Genomic DNA, 26,813 nt, shown 5'->3' on the forward strand with positions numbered 1-26,813 from the left:
TGCAGCGCGGTAGGGGCGCTATGGGTCGAACAGGGGGGACCCAGCCGGGCCGGGCCCTGACCACCATATCTCCATCATCCCGAGAGGCAAGGGGCTCAGTCGAAGCTGGGGGCGAACCCACCGGCGAGTCCACCAGAGACCCCGCACGTAGTGGAGGGTCCGAGGAGCCCCAGGGAGAGGAGGGGACCCAAGGGAGGCCTGCAGGGCCGCTGCATAGGCCGCCATTTGGGTCCGAGTCGGCCCCGCGCCAGGAAAAGGCGGATAGGGGAGGGACAACTCCTGGGGGTGCACGTTCGGAGAAATCCGGGAACAAGTGCCCCCTACAACAGAAGGAAGGGAGGTTGAGGACCTCGGCGACATGCGCCCGGACTTACCAGGAAGGGGCGAGCGCCGCACGTGGGAACCAGACGGCGACCGATGCCGCAAACGGAACCCACTGCCACCGGGACCTGCCGCCGAAGAAGAGTCTGGGGACCGTGACGACTCTGACCGGGACAGGCGAGCTGAAAGTAGCTTCATCCGGCGCTCCCACCGGGACTTCTGCTCGAGTTGTTGCCAGGCATCGCAATCCGTCGAGTTGTGTTTGCCCAGTTACAGTGTGGGTCCATTGCGGACATTTGCCGTGAACAGGAGTCACATGCTTTAAAGCCAGAAGGCATAGCACACTGTTCCAGATGCGGAGCATCAAAGGGACCTGAAAACAGGCCAGAGGAACCGCATACTCCGGATCCGCGTTGCACGCGGAAAAGAAGGAAACTGACGTCAGCGCTCCGTGGGGGGGAGAGGGGGGGTGGGGGACTTATATGGCCTTGCTGATGTCACGTCCGTGGACAATGTCAGGGTAGGGTTGCGTAGCACCGTACCCCGGCGCGCAGAGATGCTGCTGCAAAAAGGTTTCCGGATCCAGTCTGACGCCTGGGGATAATTCTAAGTTAAGGAAACTGAGGCTAGATGTCTCTATCAGATACCGTGTAATCCAGCAGCACAGTCTCGCAGCGCAGGCACACTCTGTGACTTCGGTGAAAGCTCTAATTCTCTGTCCTGCCCACCAGGTATGAATTGTTCAAATTAATATTAATCATGGTAGTAGTACTGCTTAATGGGTGGGGTGGGGGGGGAGGAGGTCCAGCCACCCAATCAATCAGACACCCATTCTAGTCATAAAACATGCTCAAACAGGCACACATCAGAGAATCGAAAGAAAAGAATACTTATCTTGTGAGCAGCAGCAACAAAGAATGGAGAAGACTTTGTGCAAATGGGACTATATACTATGTTGGAATGTTTTGAAGTTCTAGATCTCTTCATTGTTGCTGCTGTGAGCTGCGCAATAAAGGAGATTTGCATAATCTTAGCCTCTGTGTCTTTAATAAAATCCATATTTTCTGCCCACCAGACTGTGAAAAATCTAAATTCTCTGTCAGCACTCTGATCTTCACAGCCACCTGTTAAGAGAAGGAGTAATGATACCCAAGTTGAGGCTGTATGGAGGCTTGTCTCAAGTCCTAGCTAGGAATCTCCTGCGTAGATATCGACCAGCTAGGAGCCAATCAAAATGCAGCATTTTGGTAGTAAGTCTGATTTAGAATTTATGTAAATGATGCGTTGTAAGCAAACTACTGTGTAGACAGTATAGGCAGCAGTATAGAAAATGTTATAAACATAACGAAGAGCAAGGAGTTAATTGCTTAAGAAAGCAAATGGAATGTAAACCAGGAATGAAACACTATAAGAGCAAATGGAACCAACAGTCCATGGCTGAGCCCCAGTCAAAATGTTTGTTGGGGCTACTGCTTCCATTCCCTATCTCACCCTCCTCTCCACAGGGGCCTTTTGTACTGTGATGCTGAAAACGAGATTCCTTTAAATTAATTTGCAGAGCATTTTACACTGCACCTATGTACTTGTATAGTTGTAAAAGAGACATGTGAAGGGAGGACGTGAGTCCCAGGCTCTTGTTTCCACCCCAAACTCCACAGTTCAGTAAGGCTCTTGTATAGGTGTATCTAGATTGTATTACATTCTTCCATGTTGTCCTCCTTTGAAGTCTACTCAAGGGGTGACAACTGGATGGCAGTGAAAGCTTTGTTCCAAAGATCCGTCTTAGGGCAAAGCTTTCACTGCCTACTAGTTGTAGAAAGCACCATCGCTGGTACTCCATACTCTTACAGCAGCCAACCATTTCATGCAAATATTTATATGTGAGTGATGCTTTAAATACAATTAGTCCATGAAATAGGGTTACTTTTTCAATAAAACAAATGTAGTTATGCTTAATAGGTGGATAATTAGTATTCTAAATGAGCACTTGGAAATACTTACTTTGTCAACACTTCTACTCCAGAACGAATACACTTTCAGGCATGTAATGTGTTTAAATAGAATTTATTTCAGAGAAGTACCGTACTTATATAGAATACGTTCAAGAACTGAAGCATTTTGGCATCCAATCTCGGATAAGGAATAAGGCACGGCTTTTAATATAAACAATTCTTGTGCAACAGATCACAACATTTTCTATTTACTTTTATTGTTTGCACACTTTGAAAAAGCAAATAATCCATATTACCAAATAAACATGGGTATTGGCCTGCGCGTCCTATTTCCTATTTAGCAAAGTGGTCATAAAAATATTTTTTTTCCCTAAACAGTAACAATTATTTCCTATTGCATTTCTTCCTAATTGTTACTGCATTGTCCCTTTCTGCCACTTAAATCATTTACAAACTCGAATTTGTTTGAGGCAAATCATTTTGTATGTCTGAATAGATCATGCAAACAAGTTCATTGGTAGAAAGCATACATTTAAGAAGGAGACGTCTCATTTGATGCAATTGATTTGCAATGGTCCTAGATCCTTAAATAGTCGTCACACTTAAAATTACATTTAGCACGTTATTTAGATCTCAAACAGAGGGCACAACACATTTTTTGCCTTACTCTAACCAGTTGGCAAACAACAATTAACACATGTATAAAATAATCTAGTGTTGTGGAAGGGACATTCCCCAGAGCCAATGGCCAAGGACTAAACAGAACTAGTGTCTGCCATCTGAGAAGAGAAATCAGATCCCTGTCAACATTAGGTCATTATTTTGCGACAACTCTGAATAAGACCTGAGGGAATCATTTGAACCCCGAAAGACCTCATCTGAGGAAAACTATGCAGACATCTTTTGACACTTTTAGCTGACAATCAGGATAGTAATAGTGCCAGGTTAGTGTCTTGGGAAACTTCCTCTACACTTCAAGATGACTAGTGAAGTAATTTCAAGACAATCTGTCACTCACTGTGTTCAACCTCTGGTCTACCACTTACTTTAATAAGTTCTTACCCTCACAGAAACAGATGTTTGCTCATTAACTAATGTTTCATTTATAAATAAAAAGGTGTGATGAATGAAGCGAGAGAAGCCCTTGAAACAATTTTTAGCTAGAAATCTCCGTCTACAAGCCCTAATGAAAATGGCAGTATTGAAAAAATCTCCTACCAGTGGAAGAGGAGACATTGACGGTTTATGTGGGCTGTAGATGCACTGTGTCCACTTTCAGTGAGCGTATCCACAGTTAATCACTCAAATTCATTCATAAATAAATATGCCTGGAGTCATTAGGCAATAGTGCACGTTAATTAGCTCAGATGTGGACCCTCAACTGTAGAAGGAAATTTCCAATGAACTAATGACTGACTGTTCAAAATGTACAACCGCTTCTCCATTAGTTGCATATTGCCAAGTCAGTCATCCTCACAACAGAACCTTTGTGCAGGGAAACAGGGGTGAGGTGGTTGCCCTAAAAGTGATGCAATCACTGCAAACTACCTCGTGAAACAGAACACTGAAAACTAAGCAAAAACAATTATACCCAATGTATCTTTTTTTTTTTTACGAATGTCACAGAATGATACTTTGATTTACTCATCCATTACTGAAACTATCCATATTGTAACGTTAAAACCAAATTCTTACATTCAACGGAAATATTTTATGGGCCCAAAACCTATGACATTTTGTTTTCTTCAACAAATAAAGCATACATTCTGGACCAAGGAAAACAGCTTTAGGTGCATTTGTGGTACTTCAGAAATGTGACATTCATGCAGGAGCACAGGGCCTTCCGATAGGGCTGTTCCACGGTTTCTTCGATCTCTTTTTGTCATATGTGCACATCCCAACAAAGAATGGTTCTGTGAAGAAGGTGGTGTAAGTGGAGTTCTAGAGACTTCATTCAGAGCACATTTTCTAGCAGCAAGCCTCTGGCTACCTCCTTGCCCTCCATGGTCACCGGCGGAAATGTTCAAATGTAATGGGGTTAAAGTTAAAGATTTCATGCTCTTGCAACTCAGACAACGGAGGGGAAAGGCGGCAAAAGGAGGCTCCATTTCCCATTGATGACACCAACTTGGGTTTCGCTCCATCAATGAAGGAATCTAATACTCATTTTCTGTTCAACATCTACCTTCTCCAAAACCTAAACAAAAAGAAAGTAAAGATTCCGGATGAGTGTGGGAGGTCAGAGCCCTAAGCACAAGTTACTTTCAGGCTGGTTAATCTTTAGTTACATGTTTACATGGCACATAATTTCCCTTCAGCAGTTCTGTATCAAGGAAACGAGATGAAAGTGTGGTCCTGAAGGCAACAAAATGAAAAACGTTACTTACTTGTAAATGCAGCTGTTAAGCTTAGGCATCTTTCAGAGATTTCCATGCTGTAATCATTACTTGAGATAAAGGCCCAGGATTAGAACATAGCAGCAAAACTTATTAACATACCCACTGGCAAATTGCGTTTACTCAGCAGCAGTTTCACCTCACTGTAAACTGGAAAAAAATCTCAAATAGAGGCAGATCTTCATATTTCATTCAGGTCATCTAAATTTACTCCCGATGATGAATTTCAAAGTAAAAGAAAACCTACGAGAACCATTTCCATCTTGAAAAGAATGGGCAACATGAATTTAAGAGGCACTAGCAATTGGGAGTAAAAATATTAATTCGAGAAACTTTAGGATCTTGTACTCCAACATTTCCACTGTGTGTCACCGGAGACACACAAGCAATACATGCATCATCCATCTTCACATACAAACCACAATTTCCAAACAAGTAATTCTGGATGAATGGTGTGTGTTAGACATCATTGGCGTGGGTTTCCCCTGTATTTTTGCCTTTGCCGGCTGTGTTTTTGCTGTGTGTTGGACTTCGTTTTGATGGTCTAGATGCTTTGGGCACTTTGCCACTGCTGTTCAGTGCCAAAGTGCAAGTGCTCCCTTTGTAAATTGTTGTTATGGATTGGTGATTCCATGATTGCCATATTTGATTTACTGGTCAGACCCTAGTATAGTGCACTGTGTGTGCCCAGGGCCTGTAAATCAAATGCTGCTAGTGGGCTGCAGCACTGCTTGTGCCACCCACATAAGCAGCCTGTGAATGTAACTCATGCCTGCCATTGCAGAGCCTGTGTGCAGTCTGGCACTGCCAAGTCCACTTGGCAAGTGCACCCACTTACCAGGCCCTAACCTTCCCTTTTCTTACATATTAGTCACCCCTAAGGTAGGCCCGAGGTACCCCTGGCGGCAGGGTGCAATGTATGTTAAAGGTAGGACATGCCCTGATGTGTGTGGCATGTCCTGATAGTGAATTACTGCTAATTTCGTTTTTCACTATTGCAAGGCTACCTATTCCCATAGTATAGAATGGGGAGTTTGCTTATAACATCTTATAAACATAACTACCCCTGGAACAAGGTTGGAAAATAAAGTTTAGTATGCCTTAACTCAGAATGTTAAAATGTGTATTGACTGCCTGGCTTTAGTGTGACAGGGACTGGGGAGGTAGTGGCTCATGAGAGTCTGGATGAGTCAAGGCTGGGATTAATAGACCTTGGCTGCATTTAGAGTAGGGGGAAGAGATTTCCCTTAACCTGAATGGGCTTGGTCTGCCTTCCACAATGCTGTCTCCACCTCCTGCCAGAAAGCTGCACCATTGAGGACATAACTGGTTTTGGCTGGGCACAGACACTCTCTGCCTTCAGAGAACAAAGGATTTTGCTGTATAAAAAAAGAGGGGCCCAGACTTTTAGATCACTTCTGGCAAATCAAGAGGAACCTTTGCCAAAGAGAAGAGCCGAAGCAGCTGAGGAGTACTGCCCCTGTGCTGTTTGCTGTCTGGTGTTGGCCTGCAGTGGCTGCTTTCGGCCAAGGAAAGGGAAAAGGACTTTGCTGTGTCCCCTGCTTCAGGAAGATCTCCAAGGGCTTGAAGAAGAGCTTGCCTCCTGTTCTGAAGTCTCAGGGACACAGACTTCACCACCAGCTCCCCTGAACTTCCTTGCTGGGAGTTCTGTCCTGCTAAGAGGTGCCTGCTGTTTGTTCTGGACTTCTGGAGGCTATTTGCTGCTGGGAGCTGTAAAAGTAACAACTTTGAGAAGCGCGACGCATCCGCACCGGTTTCTGACGCATCGCCGAAGAAATCGTCGCAGCGCCTGCCCGCGGCTTGAGAAATCGCTGCTCGCTGCATTGAGTGCACCGATCTCTAAAGACTGAGATCACTGCGCCGATTCCGGAGCAAGGCCTGCTGTGCAGCTGCAAGAATCCACGCATCATTGTATCGCAGAGAGGCGCCAAGTCTGTCGCATCGTTGGGGGACGCAGTAAGAAACAGACGCATCACCTCCCCATGCAGTAAGAAACAGACGCTTCACCTCCTCTCCGGTAAGGAACCAATACATCACCTCCCTTGCGCAGCAGTAAGGAACCGATGCAGCACCTCCCCCGGAGCACGGAACTGACGCATCACCTTCCCGGAGTGTAAGGAACCAACGCATCACCTTCCCCGCGGCCCTTTATGTTTTGTGCGTGATGCATCCAAGGTACTTTGTGTGAAACGTGTCACATCTGCAATTTGCTTTGAACTGAACTATTTCTACCATCTGAAAGTCATATTTTTATTACTGTATTGTGTATTTTTTGTCGTTTGGTCTTGTTTTGGTTTAGATAAAGATTACTTATTTTTTCTAAACTGGTGTGGTGTCCATTTGTAGTTTTTTCACTGTATTACTGTATGTGTTCACAAATGCTTTACACACTGCCTCTGAGATAAGCCTGTCTGCTCGTGCCAAGCTACCAAGGGGTTGAGCAGGGGTTACTTTAGAAGTGTATCCCCCCTCACCCTGACTAGGACAAAGGGTTCCTACTTGGACAAGGTACCTACCTCTGCCAACTAGAGACCCCCATTTCTAACAGTGTGGCAGTCTTACATTGGTACAAAGTGCAGAGCTAGTTAAATAAAGTGAAGTCAATCACCTTGCTATATGAACAATAAGCCAGCCCCCACCCACCTGATCAGCAACAATCTTTAATGTCCAATATCTGGCAGTTTCGAATTTTAGAACACTGTAGACCCATGCTTGAGAGCAGAACCAAACCACTTATGGTGACTTCTGAGGGTCATGTTCTATCGGATTGAGAAATGTTAAGTAGGTAACCTTCACCTGCATCCAAATGGATTCTAACATCCCCTGATTTTTTCTAAACTCACCTTTCTGTAAAACCAGACACTCTGAGGTAGACAAACGGTGAGACAGACCACACTACTAAATTCTAAAATAATCACAAGATGGTTCAAATTTACAGACTCAAAAATGTACACTGGTCCCTATGCAGACATCAATTGGAAAGGTCTTAAAGCACTGTCCTCGGCAACACGTCAGTACAAGGTAGTCAACAGATAAATATTGGTCCATTAACAGCACTGCTGAGCAACTAGAAACTTGATCCTACAGAGAATTAGTAGACCAAAATAAAAAAATTGAAGTTTATCCGACCTTGACAAACGTTTCACTCTTTTATTACTTCCTTAATTGATTAACATTATGTACAGCTACGAGAGATAAGGTATTCAGATAATGTGATCTTAATTGGACACTACTTTTCCAGTTCAGGGCTTTCATTAAGCGTGTTGGGAGCTGTAATCTCGGACTAGTTCCAGGGAACTAATTACACTAATACACCCGGTAAAAAATTATTTGAAAAATTAAATATCAGGAATGGAAAAGTGGTGGCTTGGGTGAAATTAAGCCATTTGATAAATGTAATTAGAAATCTACATTGAGGGAGACAATACTCAGGTAGCAATAATATCATATCCAGAAACAACGATTTCCTAAATTTTGCCCTGTCCCGGGCGTTCGGTTCCCACAAGAACTAATAACACTATCGTTAGGTGCCCCAGGAAAAGACTGTTTACTCTCCCAAAATACCCACGGGTAAACCGCTCACATAATTCTTTTTAGTAGCTAGGCGGTCGATAGTACAGTTTTGGAAACAAAGGATTACTCCTGTCCTCCACACCTGGTGACCTAAAATTTGACTATTTATGCAAATAAAAAACTAACAGCAATTATCCATTATAATATGATTACATTTGAAAAAATATGGTTACCTTTTAAAACATATGGAAGTAATGAGGGAAAGAAGAATGAAATACTTAGCATGTATATAGATAACATACCAGCATTCGGTATGTTATCTATATACATGCTTGTCTGTAAAGTTCTCAAATCAGACTCAGTAAAATATGTCAAATTAGCACTTTGTTTAGCCCAAGACATAAATTGGGTCTTTGTATGATAAACAAAATCTGTTTTTACCAACATTCTTCAGGTCTTCAACCGCTGCAAATCCATCACACTTTCTCATTGGCCACATTATGTGTAAATTACCAGTATTTTCTGTGCTTCTATAATAATAATAATAACCTAATTTATAAAGCGCATGGTTACGCCCAGAGGCGTGTCCCCGAGCCCAATCAATCAGGGATTTATAGAGCGCACTGCTCACCCGTAAGGGTCTCAAGGCGGTGGGGGTGGGGGGTATGGGCAGCTCTGGTCATTTGAAGAGCCAGGTCTGGAGGCTCTTCCTGAATACTCGCAGCGTGGGGCTTCGTCTGGTGCGGAGGGGGAGTTCGTTCCAGGGCTTGGCAGAGATGTAGGAGAAGGATCTGCCTCCCGTTCTGGATCTGTGGATGTGGGGGATTTCGGCCAAGGCTAGGTCAGCGGAGCGGAGGTTTCTCTTGGGGGCGTAGAAGGAGATTCTTTGGTTGAGGTATTGGGGTCAGGTGTTGTGTAGGCCTGTGTCGGGTGTGTGTGAGCAGCTTGAAGGTCACTTTTTTCAACAGGGAGCTAGTGGAGATCTCGTAGGTACTGGGTGATGTGGTCTTGTCGTGGGATTCTGAGGATGAGTCTGGCTGCAGCGTTCTGGACGGTCTGGAGTTTGTGGAGGACAGATTTGTTGACCCCGGCCTAGAGGGCGTTCCCGTAGTCCAGCCTGCTGGTGATGATTACATGGGTGACAGTCGATCTGTCGGTTCATGGTGAGGGAGGAGTGGAGTATGATGCGAAGGTTGCAGGCACGGTCCGTGGGGGTGGGAGGGTTGCCGAGGGTGGGAGCCACCAGGAGTTGTCCCATGTGGAGGGGATGGCTCCGCCAATGAGGACTTCTGTTTTCTCTGAGTTGAGCTTCAGGCAGCTGCTGCTCATCCAGGTTGCGACGCCTTTCATTCCTTCCTGGAAGTTGTCTGGTGATGTTGGGTTCCTTGGTGAGGGAGAGAATGAGCTGGGTGTAATCGGCATATGATACAATGTTGAGTCTGTGTTTTCTGATTGTGAGGGGTGCCATGTAGATGTTCAAGAACGTGGGGCAGAGAGAGGATCCTTGGGGAACTCCACATCTGATCTCTGTGGGTTCGGAGAGGAAGGGCAGCTGGCGAGGAAGGAGCTGATCAAGTCTAGGGTAGTTACCTGCATGCCGGCGTCTTGGAGTCTGGCGGCTAGTGTGCGTGGGAGACGGTGTCGAAGGCTGCTGAGAGGTCTAGTAGAATGAGGGTTGCAGTGTGGCCTTGGTCAAAGAGTGTGCGGATGTGGTCCATGGCGGCTAGGAGGGGGGTCTTGGTGCTGTGGTTGCTGCGGAAGCTGAATTGAGAAGTGTCAAGTATGTTGTTGGATTCTAGGAAGTTTGTTAGCTGGATGTTGACGACCTTATCGGTGACTGACGGTGAGGTGGAGGAGGGAGATGGGCCTGTAGTTCTTAAGGTCCGTCGGGTCTGCGGAGGGCTTCTTGAGGAGGGGTTTGACTTCTGAGAGTTTTCAGCTGTCTGGGAATGTGCCTATTTTGAGGGTGCAGTTGATTGTCCGTCGTAGTTCTGGTGTGGAGGCGGCCCTGTGCGGCGGGCAGGGGTCCGTGGGTGCTCCGGAGTGCATGCTTCTTACGGTCTTTACAGTGTCTTCTGGGGTGACGGGGAGGAAGAAGGATCATAGTTTGTTGCAGAGGTCCTGGGAAGGAGGGGCGTAAAAGGTTTCGCTGGAGGTCTGGTGAATTCTTGTATGATGTTGAAGAGTTCCTTGGAGTTGCGGGAGTTGGAGAGGATTCAGTCCTGAATGAAGTTCCTCTTCGTAGATCTGATGAGTTGGTGGTGAACTGTAGTCGTGGTCCTGTAGGTGGTTCGTGCTTCCAGGGTTTTGCTGTTCTTCCACACTTTCTCGGGTCGTCGGCACGAGCGCCTGCATTCGCGGAGGTCCATGGTGAACCAGGTGGCTTTCGTGGTGTGTTGTCTGTCGGCGTTCTGGAGGGGAGCGTGGGCTGGGGGAAAGAAAGTCCCAAAAGCCTACAACCCAACAGTCCTTACCTACTAACAGAGATGAGGACAGCGAGCCATTTACCACCCTAACTACCCAACATGAACTTGTCCCAGAGCTGATTGGCATAGCCAAGTTTTAAGCCTCTAACAAAAGGTTCCATCCTCAGCTAAAGAGGCAGAGAATTCCAAAACTTTGCTGGTAGAAAACCAAAAGAGCAACCGCCCATCCTGGTTTTTCTCATCCGAGGAACCACTGCCATGTTGGTACCCAAAGACCGGAGACTGTGGCTTAAATGTGGCCTTCCACCAGTGATGCCAGATTTCTTGGGGCCCTGTCATCGAACTTTCTATGGCAGAAGCCCATAGCTTTGAACAGAATTCTCTCGTTGAGTGGCAGCCAATGCAAGGTGGCAAGGGCTGGGGAAGATAGAAGGGCCTCCTCCCCAGCACCCTCATAGGAGATTCATCTGCCAATGGCCATTTAGTTAAATCTTTCTCATGAATCAAACATAGGCCTTTGGGGCGAGCCAGTGAATAGCTATTTAGTGTTTTGCTAGCACAGCCCCAAAATTGCATATTTATGACTGATCCCGTCCTTCTTGGTCTAGGGAGACACAGTGAAGTCGCCGGCAGACTGATTGTTCTAAATTCCATAACTCGGGGGCATGTGTTACCCGGTGCAGCACACCCACACCTAGGCGCACAACTCACTCTCCCCCCCCACTACAGCCACACCAGCGACATACCACAGACAACAATTCCTTGAACTAATCAATTGTCAATACAGCCATCAATCACCCACCCCTCCAGGTCCCCGTCTAAAGAAATCCAGGGATCAACCACATCGGCGCAGACCATAAGCAGAGCAAATCCTTTGGAAAGCGTACTTACTTTGTCAGTGATCACCCCTGCAAGGTCGGCAGCGCCTCTGGAAGCAGCCGGTCCCAAACGTTTTCAAAAGGCGCACTTCACGCAGATGCGCATGTAGCAAAGCCCTTGAGGTTGCACTGAGTGCATGCCTTCCAATGCGGACGGAGTAGGTGCCACGGGCCCGCGCGCGCCGCAGCTCCGTCCGCCGCGAGACCAAAGTGCTGCTAGGAAAACACCTCCCTATCCTGCGCGCGAGGAATCAAGCGCGCCTCGCCGGCACTCTGTGCATTACTTTCTCTTCATGCTTGCATGTAAAGCACTCACTCTTTCATGGCGGTGACACATGCAGTGGAAGCGGCATGCAGTCCGATGTGGTCTGGGGGCTGCGCTGCTGACCTTGTACTTTGTGATTAGGAGACACGTTCTACCGGGTAACTTGGGATTTAAAAAAAAAAAATCGCGAGACCCTAAGCTACTTCTTTTATATCTGTACCTTAAATAAGAAGCGTGAAATGAAAACACGTAATATTGAATGTACGTCCTGAACGGTCCAAATCAGATGTTCCCACTGGGCTCCACGTCACACATGGGATGCATTACGTAAGATGGCTCGCTGCTGTTGTCTGCGCCACTGGCACCCTCAGTAGGACAGTTCTCGTCTGCGTAGAAAGAGACTGGGGAACTGAAACCGCCGCTCCCCTTCTATGCAGAGAGACCAGAAGAACTCGGGAAGGGACGGGGAAAAACGCCCCCCACAGGCGGGTGCAGTGTGAGAAGGCACACACCTACAGCTGCATGGCGGAGGGTCCCTAAGGGCAGGGCTTTAAGGGGGATGAAAAAACTGTGGGGTCTCTCAAAGGGGTGTGGCCACTGTAATTAAGGGCGTGGCTTAAAAACACGATAAACTAGAAACCTGTTCTTAGCATAGTGTTTCGAGGCACCTTTTAAAAAATTGCTGGTGCTCAGCACCGGTGAGACCCAGCCCACTTAAAGCCCTGCCTAAGGGGTAAACTAACTGACTGTATTCCACTTCGCATTTGGCGATATCCTATTCGGTCCTGCACGCGCTTCTGTAAAATAATACAAGGGCTAAGGCATTTCTTATTTGCGTCGCCTACGCGGATGTCGGGGCCCCCGTCCCCAGACAGGACTGCATAGGAGCAAAACGTGACCCTGCGAGATTGATGTGGCAGCAGGGGCCGTCCAAATGTCAGCAGCCCCTTCTATGGAGCCAAAGTGAGAACCCACTGGCACTTTCTGTAGAACGGTTTGTCTTAAACAAAAATGTTCTTTGTAAACACCACCACTAATCCTTGGATCTAGGAGCACAATACATTATGCTTTCTTTAAAATAAATAATTGGCACTGGAAGGCTAACGTTCTCTTCAGCCATGCTTAACTGAAATAGGGAATATCAAATGGTCATTTTATATGGATTTTATTTTCACAGTGTCAGATTAAGATAACAGGATATTGTCAACAAGGAACTCCGAATCTACTCCGTTTAGAAACTAAACATAAGGGACATGATTCTACATCAGGCATGTTTCACAACCACCAGCTCACAAATTAGAAAGTAAACTCCACAGTATAATCTATAACTTGTCGTATGTGGGAGGAGTGGAGGAGGTGGGATGAGAGGGCGGGGGTTGGGGTGGTTGAGCCCCAAGATGGCCGCTGTTTTTGTGGGCTCAGATCTATTCGATCGATCGGTTGGCTATCTCAGGTGGTCCTTAAGCGCTACGGTAGAAGAATATTGTGGGAAAAGCAGAGCACTCACTAGAATGCCATGAACAGAGATCTCAACTGGTGGGCTGTGAATCTGTGGTCCTTTGCTTCTCCTGTGGCCTCAGTGTATGCTACTCTACAGGCCTGTTGAGATGATGGTAGCAAGCTGGCAAAGGCAATAGCTCTCGCTAAGCACTTATAAGGTCCCAAAGGCGAGACCTATTGGCTATGCCAATGCTTGCTAAACCTGTCTGCCATTGCAGCATGTGTGCAATTTTAAACTGCCATTTGGACCTGGCAAGATAAACCACTTGCCAGGCCCAAACTTCCCCTTTTAATACATATAAGCCACCCACAGGATAGGGCCTCCATTGCACAGAGGGCAGGGTGAAGTGAATGTAAAAAGTTGGACATGCACTTTTAAGTATTACATGTTCTGGTAGCCAAAAACTCCTAAATTCATTTTTCACTACTGTGAAGCTCTCCCATTGGATAACATTGGGTCGCCTACCACACTTGCACTTCACAAAGGCTCTGCATGAGCACACTCACAAAGGGTTTGATATTAGTCTTTTGTGATCAATCAAACAAGATGAGCTAAAGAGGGGAAACGTGCCAGAACGCCCTCCAATCAACAATAGTTTCAACACAAAAAGTACTGGCACACTGTAGCAAATATTTATTTTTGTTCTGGAATGGGTGGAGGGAGTGTGCTTTATCACAAACCACCAGCGCTCATTATATTATATGGTATCACCCCATCCAGTATGCTACAAAATTAAAAATTGTGTAAGTCAGTAAAGAAAGAATGAAAGAAGTGTGAAGTCAGTCCACAGATTGAAAAAATCTACACAAACCCTCAATGATGAAGAGGTGAAAAAATGTGTAAAGAGAGAGAGAGTACCTCACGTGCGCACCACCAGAGGAGCTACTGGTTGGTTCTCACCAGCTTGCCCACGTCTATTTCATCATTGGTAACTCTCTCTCAAGAAAAAAGTGTGCAGTGTCCAGTGAAAAAACACATAACACAAGACGGTGTAGTGTGAAAACAAAGAACACACAAACTGTGCAAACAAGGACAGTAAAAAAGGGGGGGGGGGGGGTTTAGACTCTCAAATATTTGTTTATTCTGGTTAGGAGTCTATCCCACTGTTTAAAAACACAGCATGTTGCATACCTTGGTAATGACGGCCAACATGTTTCATTGCCAGTTGACTTGTGGAAAATTCATCAGGGCAAGAAGGGGTCAAAGATCACCTTCTCTGGACACACACCTTTAAAACGGACTAGTTGGAGCTATGGGCCCACATACCAGCCACCAACCAGTCGCAGGGGCGTTCTAACCTCTTTACTTTCGCCTTCCTGCTCTGCAAAGCACGACCGTAGTTAGTGCCTGCGCCCTGTAACTTTACACCCAGGCGGTAACTTAGAACTCTCTCTCTTTACACATTTTTTCACCTCTTCATCATTGAGGGTTTGTGTAGATTTTTTCAATCTGTGGACTGACTTCACACTTCTTTCATTCTTTCTTTACTGACTTACACAATTTTTAATTTTGTAGCATACTGGATGGGGTGATACCATATAATATAATGAGCGCTGGTGGTTTGTGATAAAGCACACTCCCTCCACCTATTCCAGAACAAAAATAAATATTTGCTACAGTGTGCCAGTACTTTTTGTGTTGAAACTATTAGTCTTTTGTGACCCAAGACAAGCTGAGGCCAGGGCAAGGATGCAGGAAATTCCAAGCTTCTTTGGGAGTGGAAACCTCTAGAAACTTCTACTTCAAAATGGGCACCAGGTATAAAATATTGGACACTCAGATCCAACTACTCAGTACCCCAAGTGGTTCCACCCAAGTTCTGGAACCCTGGAAGTGGGCCTTAAGGTGCTTTGTCAGCCCAGCTTTGGTTTCCGTAGAACTGGCGCATCGCCCCAGAGCTCCTCGGTACCGTTACTGCGTGACGCATCACCTTGCATCGCAGCCCATCGGAATCACTGCTGTGTAACGCACCGCTATATAGGACCTCGCATTGCAGCCCTGCAGCCAAATGGAACAGATGATGCGCAACTCAACTTCTGCGCAAGCACCACAACCCGAATTTAAGGTACTTTGTTTACCATGCATTACTTGCTCCCTCTATCCAGCCCAGGCTCCATCCCAGTCGGTCTCAACACGTCATTTGGTCCGGTCCAGCACGATCAGATAAAGTTTTTTGTGCTTCTAAGCTCCGGTTTTTACAAAATCTTTAAAACTGCATATCTCCAGTTCTATCCATTGGGCTTTTGATGTTTTGGTCTCAAATAATGTATTACATTTTACTCTATTTTTCTACACTGGTGCAGATTTTTCTTGTGTTGTGTTTTCACTTTATTACTGTTTGAAGAGCTGCGTAAATACTTTACACATTGCCTCTAAGTTGAACTCAACTGCTTTCGTGCCAAGCTACCAGAGGATTAAGGACAGGTTAATTTGGTGTTTGCTTGTGTTTCACCCAGACAGAAATTGTGGTTGCTGCTTCATTAGGGTTTTCACCCCCCTCAACCAGTAACCCAATTTCCTACATTATCAGAATAGCAAAATATTACATTCGCTTTGACATCTATGAACGGGGGCTAGTCCAGGTGGCAATCGAAGGTAGTACCGGAATAGATGTGAAAATCTAGAGAAGATTCCTAAAGATGCATCCCCAAACCTTGGGCATCTCCGTATTAAATGCCTAGTGCGATGAAAACATACTATTCAGCATCTATCGAATCCTTATCTAAAAACTGCTTTTTTGGTGATGGACAAACTGACTCCTTTCCTCCTGGACTATCGTATAGGATCATGAAAGACAGAAGGATTAAAAGTCATAGTGGTATGCTGATTAACGTTAAAAAGACAAATTATCAAGGTGTTGATCTGAAAATATAGACTGAAGACCACTTCCATGATGTCCTTTGAATCAGCGGCCTAATCTGGTTACCCTTCTTGTTCATAGGCAGACAATGGAAACGTAACCAGAGCTATAATAAACAGAGTTTATAGTAACTAGTGAGCTGAAGTGGTACCATTAATAATATTCTGGTAAAAATGAAATATGACTGGTCTCGGTGTTCATCAAAAAGTGGGTCCTAACTGAAAATGGACAGAGGTGGCAATGGGTGCTGGTGAAAGATTAATGGAAACCTCAAAATCACCAGGAGCTGGTAGGGAAGCAAATATTACCCAACAGACATCTGGTTGAATGGTACACACAGAATTCAGACCAATGGCTATAGGTATACAAATATCAATTAAGGTTCTTCTTAGCAAAAGAGTGTTTTAAGAATAATCTGGTACCAAACGCGATTGGGATATTAGGATATAGTGAAAGCCTTGTTCTCTAGCTCTCTACAAAGCACTTTCAGCACATCAAATGTAGGAAATGGCATTTTCAGAATTGTTAGAGTCATAGCCGCAGTACCATGTCAGGGGACCTTGTCTATGACCCAATAACTTTTCGTTTATTTGGCTTTAGAAGCTTGTTCTACTGCAGGATGTTCCAGGTCAGTAACACCCCTACAGGATATCCAGATCGGACTTGAAAAGGTCTTTAGATACCAGAGTACCCCAGATCTTGCATCTCTGAGCTGTCCTTCAGTAGGTCCTTGCATATGTGTATGCCCAGAGGCCTTCTCCCTCATCCTCAATGGGAACCAGAGAGCTTCTTATGGGGGGCGTGTCCCGCTCCCTGGTATCAAAAGGCTTTCCAGACTATGTGACCTTCAACACCTCTAGCCCTACTACAGAGTCTTGAATTTCCTAGGTTGATTTTCTCTATAAAGCTTCGGGTTTGGCCTCTTTTTTTACTATATTTATGAACAAAATCACATGGCTTGTGAACATTAAAGAGTCGTCGTGACTTCATGGGCTGTCAGATCTCTGGGAACACCCTGCTTTGGCTACCTTTTTGTCTGTACACTCCCAGAAGTAATCTTATTGGGTAGCTGTAGCAGCCAGTGCCTTTAAAAGCGCCGAGTCCCCTAAACTGGTTAGTGACTTCCTTGTTTTTAAATCCTTGAGTGAGTATGAGCCGTACTGGGATCAGGTGACTGTCTCTTATAGACAGGAAGTCATACTTCCAGTTCAGAGTAGGCACTGTTCCGCTGAGCGGAATTACAACTAAGTGGTCAGGCGGGGCCCACTGATGCATACCCCATTTGTTCTCCTACAGCAGAGTGTTGTGCATGTACTCTTTGCCTGCCCAACCTATGTCCGTCCCCGTAAATCCTGGCTAGCTCCTATCTGCAGACGTCCGGGTGTACATTGCCACTCTGCCACCATTTGCATCCTGAGAGCAGACTGCAGCCTAATGTTTGCTATCCCCTTAACTAAGTTTTTGGGTGCAATGTGGATAATCCACAGGAAAGTATTGAAATCCTTGGCTCTCTAAGCTGTTCACCCTCTTTCACTTTCCTTTCGTCGTTATGTAACAGTTGTAATTTTATTGATATTCTCTGAACCAAACCCACCTTTTCTCTGCAGGTTCCTGATATTTTTACATTGCTAATGGCTGTTAATTACATGAAACAAGAACTGGTTACGATGCAAATGAACAAGTTACTTACCTTTGGTAACGCTTTTTCTGGTTGATATAGTATAGTATCTGCCTGTGGATTCCTCACCTTATGAATATCCCCTGCGCCAGCATTCCGCAGAAAGTTTTCCTAGCTCTCCACGCCGACGAGGTCGTCACAATGCTATGGCTCCGCACGCGGCTCCGCATGACGTCACTGGAGCCATAAGAGGACCACGTCGGCGTGATGACGTAAATTCCACCCATTTTTTCCGTGCCACCCAGGCAAACGGGCGGACCGACCATAGAGACAATGTATAAATAAATAGTACACAGAATTCACACAAATACACGCAGTGTAAAGTGAAAAAGGGAAGCAGACATTTCCTACAAACCTACACAAAGGCAAATAGAGGCAACACAAAATGACAATATGAAATAACCATATTAACCAAAACCTCTTTTAAAGTATAAAAGGGTGGACAACGGGGAGGCGGGTGCATCAGTGAGGAATCCACAGGCAGATACTGTATCCACCAGAAAAAGCGTTACCGAAGGCAAGTAACTTGTTCTTCTGATAGATACATCTGCCTGTGGATTCCTCACCTTATGAATAGAATCCCACAGCAGTCCCTCTCCCGGAGGAGGGTGCCCACCCTTCTATACTAAAAAGTCCTGCAAAACAGAGTGCACAAAATGGCCGTCCCTCCTCACTTCGGAATCCAAGCATTAATGCTTCGCGAAAGTGTGGAGGAAGGCCCAAGTTGCTGCCTTACAGATATCCAACACAGGAACACCGCTGGACAAAGCAGAAGTAGACTATTTAGCCCTGGTAGAGTGAGCTCTAATGCCTATAGGAGGCTCCTTACCAGCCAGAGCGTAGCAGATCTTGATGCACAAGATGATCCACCTGGATAAAGTGCACTTGTGCACCGCCTTGCCCTTCATACGTCTAACATAGCCCACAAAGAGCTGATCATCCTGACTGAAGTCCTTTGTTCTATCAAGATAGAAACAAATCGCCCTCTTAGGGTCCAAACCTTGTAGCCTTTCCTTCTCCTTGGAAGGGTGAGGGGGGAGGATAGAAATTAAGAATGGTAATGGACTGCCCTAGATGGAAGGGAGTTACCACCATAGGCAGAAAAGCAGCCCTGGTCCTGAGTACCATCTTTTCAGCATGTATGGTCAAAAACGGAGGCTTTGAACTCAAAGCTTGAAGCTCACTCACCCTCCTAGCCAAAGTGATAGCCACAAGAAAGACCGCAAACAAAGAAATGCCGATAAAGCCGACAAATATCCTTTAACAGTGGCTGCAGCACAACCTTGCTGGGCCAAATGAAGCGAAAAAAAACAAAGAACAACAGAAAGATGAGCTTTCAAGGATCGATAGACTTCTCTCCACACCATTTAACAAATGTTGACCACCTGTAGGAGTAGATAGAATTGTTGGCGTGTCGCCTGGCCGATAATATAACATCCACCACGTCAGGCGGGAGAGAAAAAGAATTCAGGTTGCCCCGTTCAATCTCCAGGCATGAAGGTGCAGGCTATGGTGGTGGGGGTGTAGAACCTGCCCATCCGACTGCGAGAGGTCTACCCTGAGAGGGAGATGGAGCGGAGGGTGCGACGAGAGGTGAAGAAGGTCTGTGTACCACACCCTTCTTGGCCAATCCGGTGCGATCAATATGACTTGGGCCCGGTCTTGGCGAATCTTCCTCAGAACCCGAGGAATCAAGGGTATGGGAGGAAACGTGTAAAGCGGTTGTGAACTCCAACTCAACTGAAACGCGTCCCCCAACGATCCCTGCCTCGGAAACTGGAGACTGCAGAATGACGGGCAGAGCGCGTTCGAGAGTGGCAAACAGGTCCACCCGAGGAGTTCCCACATCTGGAAGATGTGTTGAACTACCTCCGGATGAAGCCTCCACTTGTGGTCGGCGGAGAACTGCTGACAGACTGTTTGCACGTACGTTCAGCACCCCGGCCAGATGATTTGCCATCAAAAAAATCCAATGGTCCTGAGCCCAAGACCAGAGCCGCAACGCTTCTCTGCAGAGACGGTACGATCCTACTCCACCTTGCCTGTTGACGTACCACATCGCGGAAGTGTTGTCCGTCAGGACTTGAACTGATGGACCGCGAAGGGAAGGGAGAAAGGCCTCGAGCGCCAAACGGATCGCCCGCAATTCCAGAAGATTGATATGGAGCAATCTTTCCTCTGGAGACCAAAGACCCTTGATCTCCAGATCCCCCAGATGAGCACCCCACCCTAGTGTAGAGGCATCAGTTATCACAGTGGCCACCGATGGAGGAAGATGGAAGGGCTTTCCTTGAGACAGATTGCCCCCCTACGCTCCACCAAAACAGATCCGCTGGAGCTTCTCTGGAGATCCTGACTGACTCCCTGAGATCGTCATTGTGCTGATACCACTGTCTGCGGAGGCACCACTGGAGTGCCCTCATGTGCCAGCGTGCATGGTCGATCAACAGAATGCAGGAAGCGAACAGACCGAGCAGGCGAAGGACCTCCAGAACCGGAACAACCGCTCCATTGGAAAACAAGGGAATAATTTCCTGAATGTCGAGAATCCTTTGCGGAGGAGGAAAAGCTCGACACACAGTGGTATCCAGTACCGCCCCTATGAACAGGTTGCGCTGAGAGGGCACTAGGTGAGACTTTGGTACATTTATCGAAAAACCCAAATTGTACAACAGCTGAGCTGTTACCTGCAGATGATGAAGCACCATCTCTGCCTTCAGAAGCCAGTCGTCCAGGTAGGGGAAACCAGAATCCCCGACCTCCCACCACTGTCATCACCTTGGTGAAGACTCGAGGTGCAGTAGTAAGACCAAACGGAAGAACCGCAAACTGGTAGTGTTGCGACCCAACCGTAAAATCGGAGATACTTCCTGTGCGACTTCAGGATTGGGATGTGAAAATACGCATCCTGTAAGTCGATGGAAACCATCCAGTCCTCTTGCTGCGGCGCCTGAAGAACCTGCGCTAGGGTGAGCATCTTGAATCTCTCCTGCTTGAGATAGAGATTCAAACTTCTGATATCCAGGATCGGACATCACCTGCCATCCTTTTTGGCAATCAGAAAATACCAGGAGTAGCATCCCTGACCCCTTTCCTGCTCCGGAACCACCTTTATCGCACCTTTTTGTAACAGGGCAATAACCTCCTTTTGAAGGAGAAGTAAATGATCCTCCGTGCAAAACCCTTGGCAAGGAGGAGGGAATTCCCTGAAGGGAAGGGCGTACCCATTCTCTACGAGATCTAGAACCCAAAGGTCCGAAGTGATCAATTTCCAATCTCGTAAAAAATGGGTATGCCGACCTCCCACAGAACCAGGATGAAGGATGAACCATGATGAAGATGAAGAATGAACGATGAACCATGATGAAGATGAAGAATGAACGATGAACCATGATGAAGGATGAACGATGAAGGATGAACCATGATGAAGATGAACCATGATGATGATGATGATGAACCATGATGATGACAATGAACCGCGACTATGACGATGAACCATAACGATGACGATGAACCATAACGAGGATGATGAACCATGACGATGAACCATGACGACGAACCAGGACGACGATGAACCAGGACGACGACGAACCAGGATGATGATGACGAACCAGGATGACTAACCATGATGACGATGACGAACCATGATGACGATCCATGACGATGAGGAGGAATGCCGCCAGGCTTCACAATGGCGACCCTCTGGCTTTACCCCTATAGGACTTATACAAGGGATTTTGCTATTGCTGCTGAGGCTGTCTGAAACTTCGAAAGGAAGACTTTCCGAAGCCTCTGTATCTTTTATAACCATAACCTCTCGCCTGTGATTGCAGACCCAAAGATTTTGCCGTGGCCTTACTGTCCTTAAATCTTTGTAAGGCAGAATCCGCCTTCTCTCCAAAAAGTCTAGATCCATCAAAAGGTAGATCAAGAATAGCAGCTTGCACATCGGGAGAGAACCCAGAAGACCTCAACCACGCATGTCTTCTTGTTGCAATGGACGAACCCATCACTCTGGCAACAGAATCCGCAGTGTCCAGGCCAGACTGGATGACTTTGCGAGCTGCAGCCCGAGAGTCCGGCAACACCTCACTCAGATTTCCCCTATCTTCCTCAGATAACTTGGGAAGAAGCGGTTTGGCAGAGTCCATTAAGGCATGAATATATCTACCCAAGAGACAAGTGGCGTTGGTAGATTTCAGTGCCATGCTAGCTGAAGAAAAGACCTTCTTTGCAGACTGTTGCAGCTTCTTGGAATTCCTGTCAGCCGGAGCTTGCGAAAAAGCCCCTGTAGACTGCTTCCAACAAGAAGCCTGAACCACCAAGCTCTCAGGAGAAGAGTGGGATGAAAGGAACACTGGATCTCCAGGAGCAGGTCTATATCTTCTGGACACTGACCTCGAAACCACAGGAGCAGAAAAAGGGTTGCGCCAAACATCAAGTATTGGCTCAGTCAGAGCATCGTTAAAGGGCAAGAGTGGTTCAACCACCGAGAATGGAGCTGCATATCCAAAAGATCAGCAGCATTCCTAATCACAGAATGGTACGGAGCAACCTCCTTCGAGGGGGAAGCCTTCTGAGAAACCAAGTCCCACTCTGGAGAAGCGTCAAGTCCACTTGCCTCACACAAGTCCTCAAACACATCCTCTGTGTCATACACTTCTCCTTCCTCCCTCTCATCCGCCTGGTACTGCTCCTCCTCCAGCAACCTCTGTGCCTCTCTCCTCGAGCGCATCTTCGTCGCCGCACCACACGCGGCATCGACGGCTCCGGGAGCGGTGTCGAAGGAGGAGGAGGATCCACTGTAGTAACTAGCGCCGATCGAATTAGAGAAACTTCACGGGATGGAGCCGGGAACTGCCCATACGGTGTCGACATCCTCGGAGCCGGAAAATGCCAGGACGGCATCGCTGGCATGAAGGGCACAAAGGGGAGCCTGTGGATACTGTTAAGGGACACCCAAATTAAATGCCAAATGACCCATGGGACCCGAAGGTGCACCAGAGGGATATGAGGCCCTGGCGAACACGCCATACATTGCATTCCGAAAATGCGATGGATCCAAACCTGGCGCCGGAAACTGTGGATGTTGAGCCAGTTCGAGATCCAAAACGAGGCACCTCTGGAGTCGGAACCGCTAGAGCCGCAGAAGCAGAAGGAACCTCAGCATCAACCGGATTCGACACACCCTCTGAAGTCGGTGAGAATCTCGCGTCGATGACCGCTCCGGAGTCCCTTTGTATGATGGGGAATGGACCGGAGTCCCCTGAGGAGACACTGAAGGAGAAGGAGAGACAAAGTCCTTTACTCGACGTCGAGGAGTTGGAGAAGGCGACCTCGACTCCACAGTCTTCGATGACCGGCGCCGAGAAGCATGTCTCTTCTTCTTCTTATGCTTTCCCTTGGAGTCATGCAACGCCGATGACTTACTACGACCTTTTTCCACCCCTTATTTAGGTCTCGTCTACGCAGTGCGCATGCACTGCATAGGAGACCTTTATCTGTCGTGCAGCTCTTTTTACAAAGCACATACACATGCTTGTGGCAGCATACGGCTTGCGGGAGTGCGCAGTCACATGCCACAAGCACGAGTATGTTCTTTGAAAAAGACCAGGATGTGCGCGCACACACGCACCTTCGCCATGCTTTTAAAAAAAAAAAATCCTTTTAGAGAGCGCGCGCGCGCACCATTCCCGGGCTTGTTAGCTATGTCACACTTTCCCACGGAAATAGGAGTGCTTCGTCACAGACTACTTATTACTTTTTTTTTTAAACATGAAATGGGGAGCTGTGCCGGATTGAAAGGATGCTGAGTCCAGGCCGGGTTCGGACAGTGCTCCCCATGTTACATGGGCGGCATTTGTAGTCACTAAGCCTTACGGCCTCCCCTGAAAGCTCTGCTCGTTTTGGGCTTGAGCTGCGCCAGAGCCAAGGGTCAGGCTCGGGCCCGGCTCGAGCGTTCAATGACTCACTAATCTCTATCCCTACCTCGCCTTTCTTATTCTTCCTCTCGGTTTACCTACATCACCTCCACCCTCATCCTCTCTCTCATTCTACGTCACTTCTCTGTCTACCGCATCTCTTTTTTTCCCACAAAATATTTGCGTGCCTCATCTTTCTTTCAATCCTCTATGTACCTCACCACCTCTTTCCTCCCTGTGTATAGCACAGCCATGCATCTGTATCGGGCCTCTTTTTAACTCGACCTCTACCTCTCATCCTTTCTATTCCGGGTTGTTTGCTTTCTACCTCCAATGATCTCTCCTTTTGACTTTCACTGTGCAAAGCCTCGCAGCTACCCGCTTCTCCCCACCCACTCTCCTGTTCTCAAATACAACGCACTTCAACATATCTGTCTCTTTATCCTCTCTCTACCTTCTCTCATTTTCTCAGCTCTCTTACTTCCTGTTTTTGACTACCCTCTTTCTCTCCACCTCCCGACCCTCTACCTCTCTCTCTACACCTTTTGTCTCTCCCTTCGAGTCACCCCTCTTTCTAGAACCTTTCCTCTGTGCCTTTCAGGCTCCTTCCTCCCCTCTCTCTTCCTCACCAGAGGCGGAGGGCAAGGATGAGTGAGGTGTAGAGGGAGGGAGAGGAGTCTAATGCACGCTTGTGCCCTCAGCCAATCAGCTGCAAGCGTGACTTGGCGGCATGGAATGTTTCATAAAGAAGGTTGCGATTGTAATGACACATGCCACTGGCGCCCACAGCCTATAGCACATGTGGGGCCTGGGGAAGTTTTCCCGCTTCCCTTCTGACGCTAGTAAACATGTTTTATGAATAAGGGACTCTTTCACAATATTTAAAGTTTCTCTATTTGTTTTAAATAAATAAAATATAGCTGACCACCAAAACGTTAGTGAGGAGCTAAAATAAACCAGACTCTCACAGCCAGAGACTGAATTGGGGTTGAATGGGGGGCAAAAGTAATTCTGAAGAAGAAATAATAAGCAGCAGCATTGAAAACGTAAAAATAAAGCTTTTGGTGATTATCCGAGGCATCATCTACATCATCCTAGATATATCAGTGGGCCTACATAAAACAATTCTTGAACTAGAGGCCCAGGACTGTTGTGACTGCAATCACAACAAGCATTAACATAGCCAATAGGTCTCGCCTTTGGGACCTTATAAGTGTTTAGCCATGCAACAGTTGATGTTGTTGCACCAAGGATATTGTGCTGCATAACTAAATACTTATAAGGTCCCAAAAGCGAGACCTATTGGCTATGCAAATGCTGGTCTTTCCTTGCCTTGGCCATATACAGCTTGGCCTCCCGCTCCTTCAAAGCCTTCGGGTTCATCTTCCAGCAGGAAGAACAGCCCTCGACGTCGTGGTCACACGACAAACACCAAAGACAGTCTTCATGGGGGTCCGTAATAGACATATGTCCCCCGCATTCCTTACAGGGCTTAAAGCCAGACTTCTTCGGGGCAGACATGCCAAATGAGAGAAAGATACAGTCGAAATTAAGTTTCCAGTCGAAAGTATGGAGAGTCCCAGAAAAAAACGTTCACGTCGACGTGGTCCTCTTATGGCTCCAGTGACATCAGGCAGTGCGGCGTGCGGAGCCATAGCATTGTGATGACCTCGTCGGCGTGGAGAGCTAGGAAAAATTTCCATGGAATGCTGGCGCAGGGAATATTCATAAGGTGAGGAATCCACAGGTAGATGTATCCATCAGAAGTATTGTTTTCAATTATTTGTCACCTATTTTATCTCTTTTTTTCTATTTTGTACTTTTATGGCCCTGGTGGCCGAAATAGTCATTTTGAGGATGAGATGATAAATTGTAGTTACTGTTACAGTAAGAAGAGTTGGTTGCCTTCAGTTATGCGTATTTTACTGTGTAAGCTTTGATTCATTTGGTGTTTTTTGTGCTTTAGAAAACTTGTAAGTAAATAAATTAAATAAAAGGTCTTCTTTGGTACTGGTTCCTTCAGGGACATGAAGTGGAAACTCTGGATGAAGTCCATGGTGTAAATGTAACTCTCTGGATGCCAGTTACCCAGATGTGAAAGACAGGTCTTCTGTTGGTTAGTCGCTGAGAACTACCTCCTCCATACAATCTGAAGTCTGTTGTGTATGACCGACAAAATATGTTTTTAGAGCAAAATTTGGAAACCCAGAAAGACATGCAACTTCACAACTTAAAACCAGGGGCAATGTCTGAGAAGCAAATCTCTACATCTTTCGCTACAGACTGACCAAAACTGAAAATGTGTGGAGGTTGCTGATGGAAGGACAAGGAATGGAGCTCACACCCAGAGATACTAATGAATGCCGAGACCATTTTTGACCTAGCCCTACGAATATGTAATGCTTCAAATGATTTACTGACACCCACGTCACAGCCAGGCAGATATCAAGTAAAGGCACTCCAGATACCAAAGCAGTGGTAGCAGCCTTAGCTCTAGTGCAATGGGTTTGAAGACCTTCCGGTGGCTGTTTCTTGACTCGTTTGTTGCAGATCTTGATGACCTCAACAGGGTCCTCATGTACACAGCCTTCCCTTTCTTCACTTCAGAGAACCGCACAAAAAGCTGATCATCAACATGGTGTTCATTGGTACAATCAAAATGAAAGCTCATAGTCCTTTAGAAGACCAGCAGATGAAGCATCCCCTCTTTTGGGGACATACAGCAAAGAACGTTGGTAGGGTGTTGGATTGCCCAATGTGGAAGGGAGTCATGAATTCGATGCCAGAGTCCTTAGCACCAACTTGCTCAGTAAAATAGTGGTTTATGACGGTTGCACCGATAGTGCCTGAAGTTCACTCATGCGATAAACAGAAGTAATAACAATAAGGGTAACAGTCTATAAAGTCAGGAGATGCAGCAAACAGCTATGCATTGGCTCAAAGGGTGTACACATTAGAAACATCAAGACCAAGTTAAGGTTCCACTGTGCCATCACAAATGATTTGGAAGGAAACATATGTGTCAAACCTTTTATAAATTTCATAACAGGTGAGTTAAGCAAGGACGGTTGGTCTGGTAAA

At 46.5% G+C, this 26,813-nt stretch overlaps 1 protein-coding gene across 1 annotated transcript in view; it reads right to left on the reverse strand.

The window, feature by feature from the left end:
- Positions 1 to 2,369: 2,369 nt before the first annotated feature.
- Positions 2,370 to 26,813, reverse strand: part of CHP1 (calcineurin like EF-hand protein 1) — a 223,134-nt gene continuing 198,690 nt past the window's right edge. Inside the window, exon 7 of the mRNA XM_085627121.1 lies at positions 2,370 to 4,470. Coding sequence (XP_085483247.1) covers positions 4,417 to 4,470 — 54 coding nt within the window. The 3' untranslated portion in view covers positions 2,370 to 4,416. The remainder of the gene's footprint in view (positions 4,471 to 26,813) is intronic.

This window comes from Triturus cristatus, chromosome 9, assembly GCF_964204655.1.
Source record: "Triturus cristatus chromosome 9, aTriCri1.1, whole genome shotgun sequence".
Classification (NCBI taxonomy): domain Eukaryota; kingdom Metazoa; phylum Chordata; class Amphibia; order Caudata; family Salamandridae; genus Triturus; species Triturus cristatus.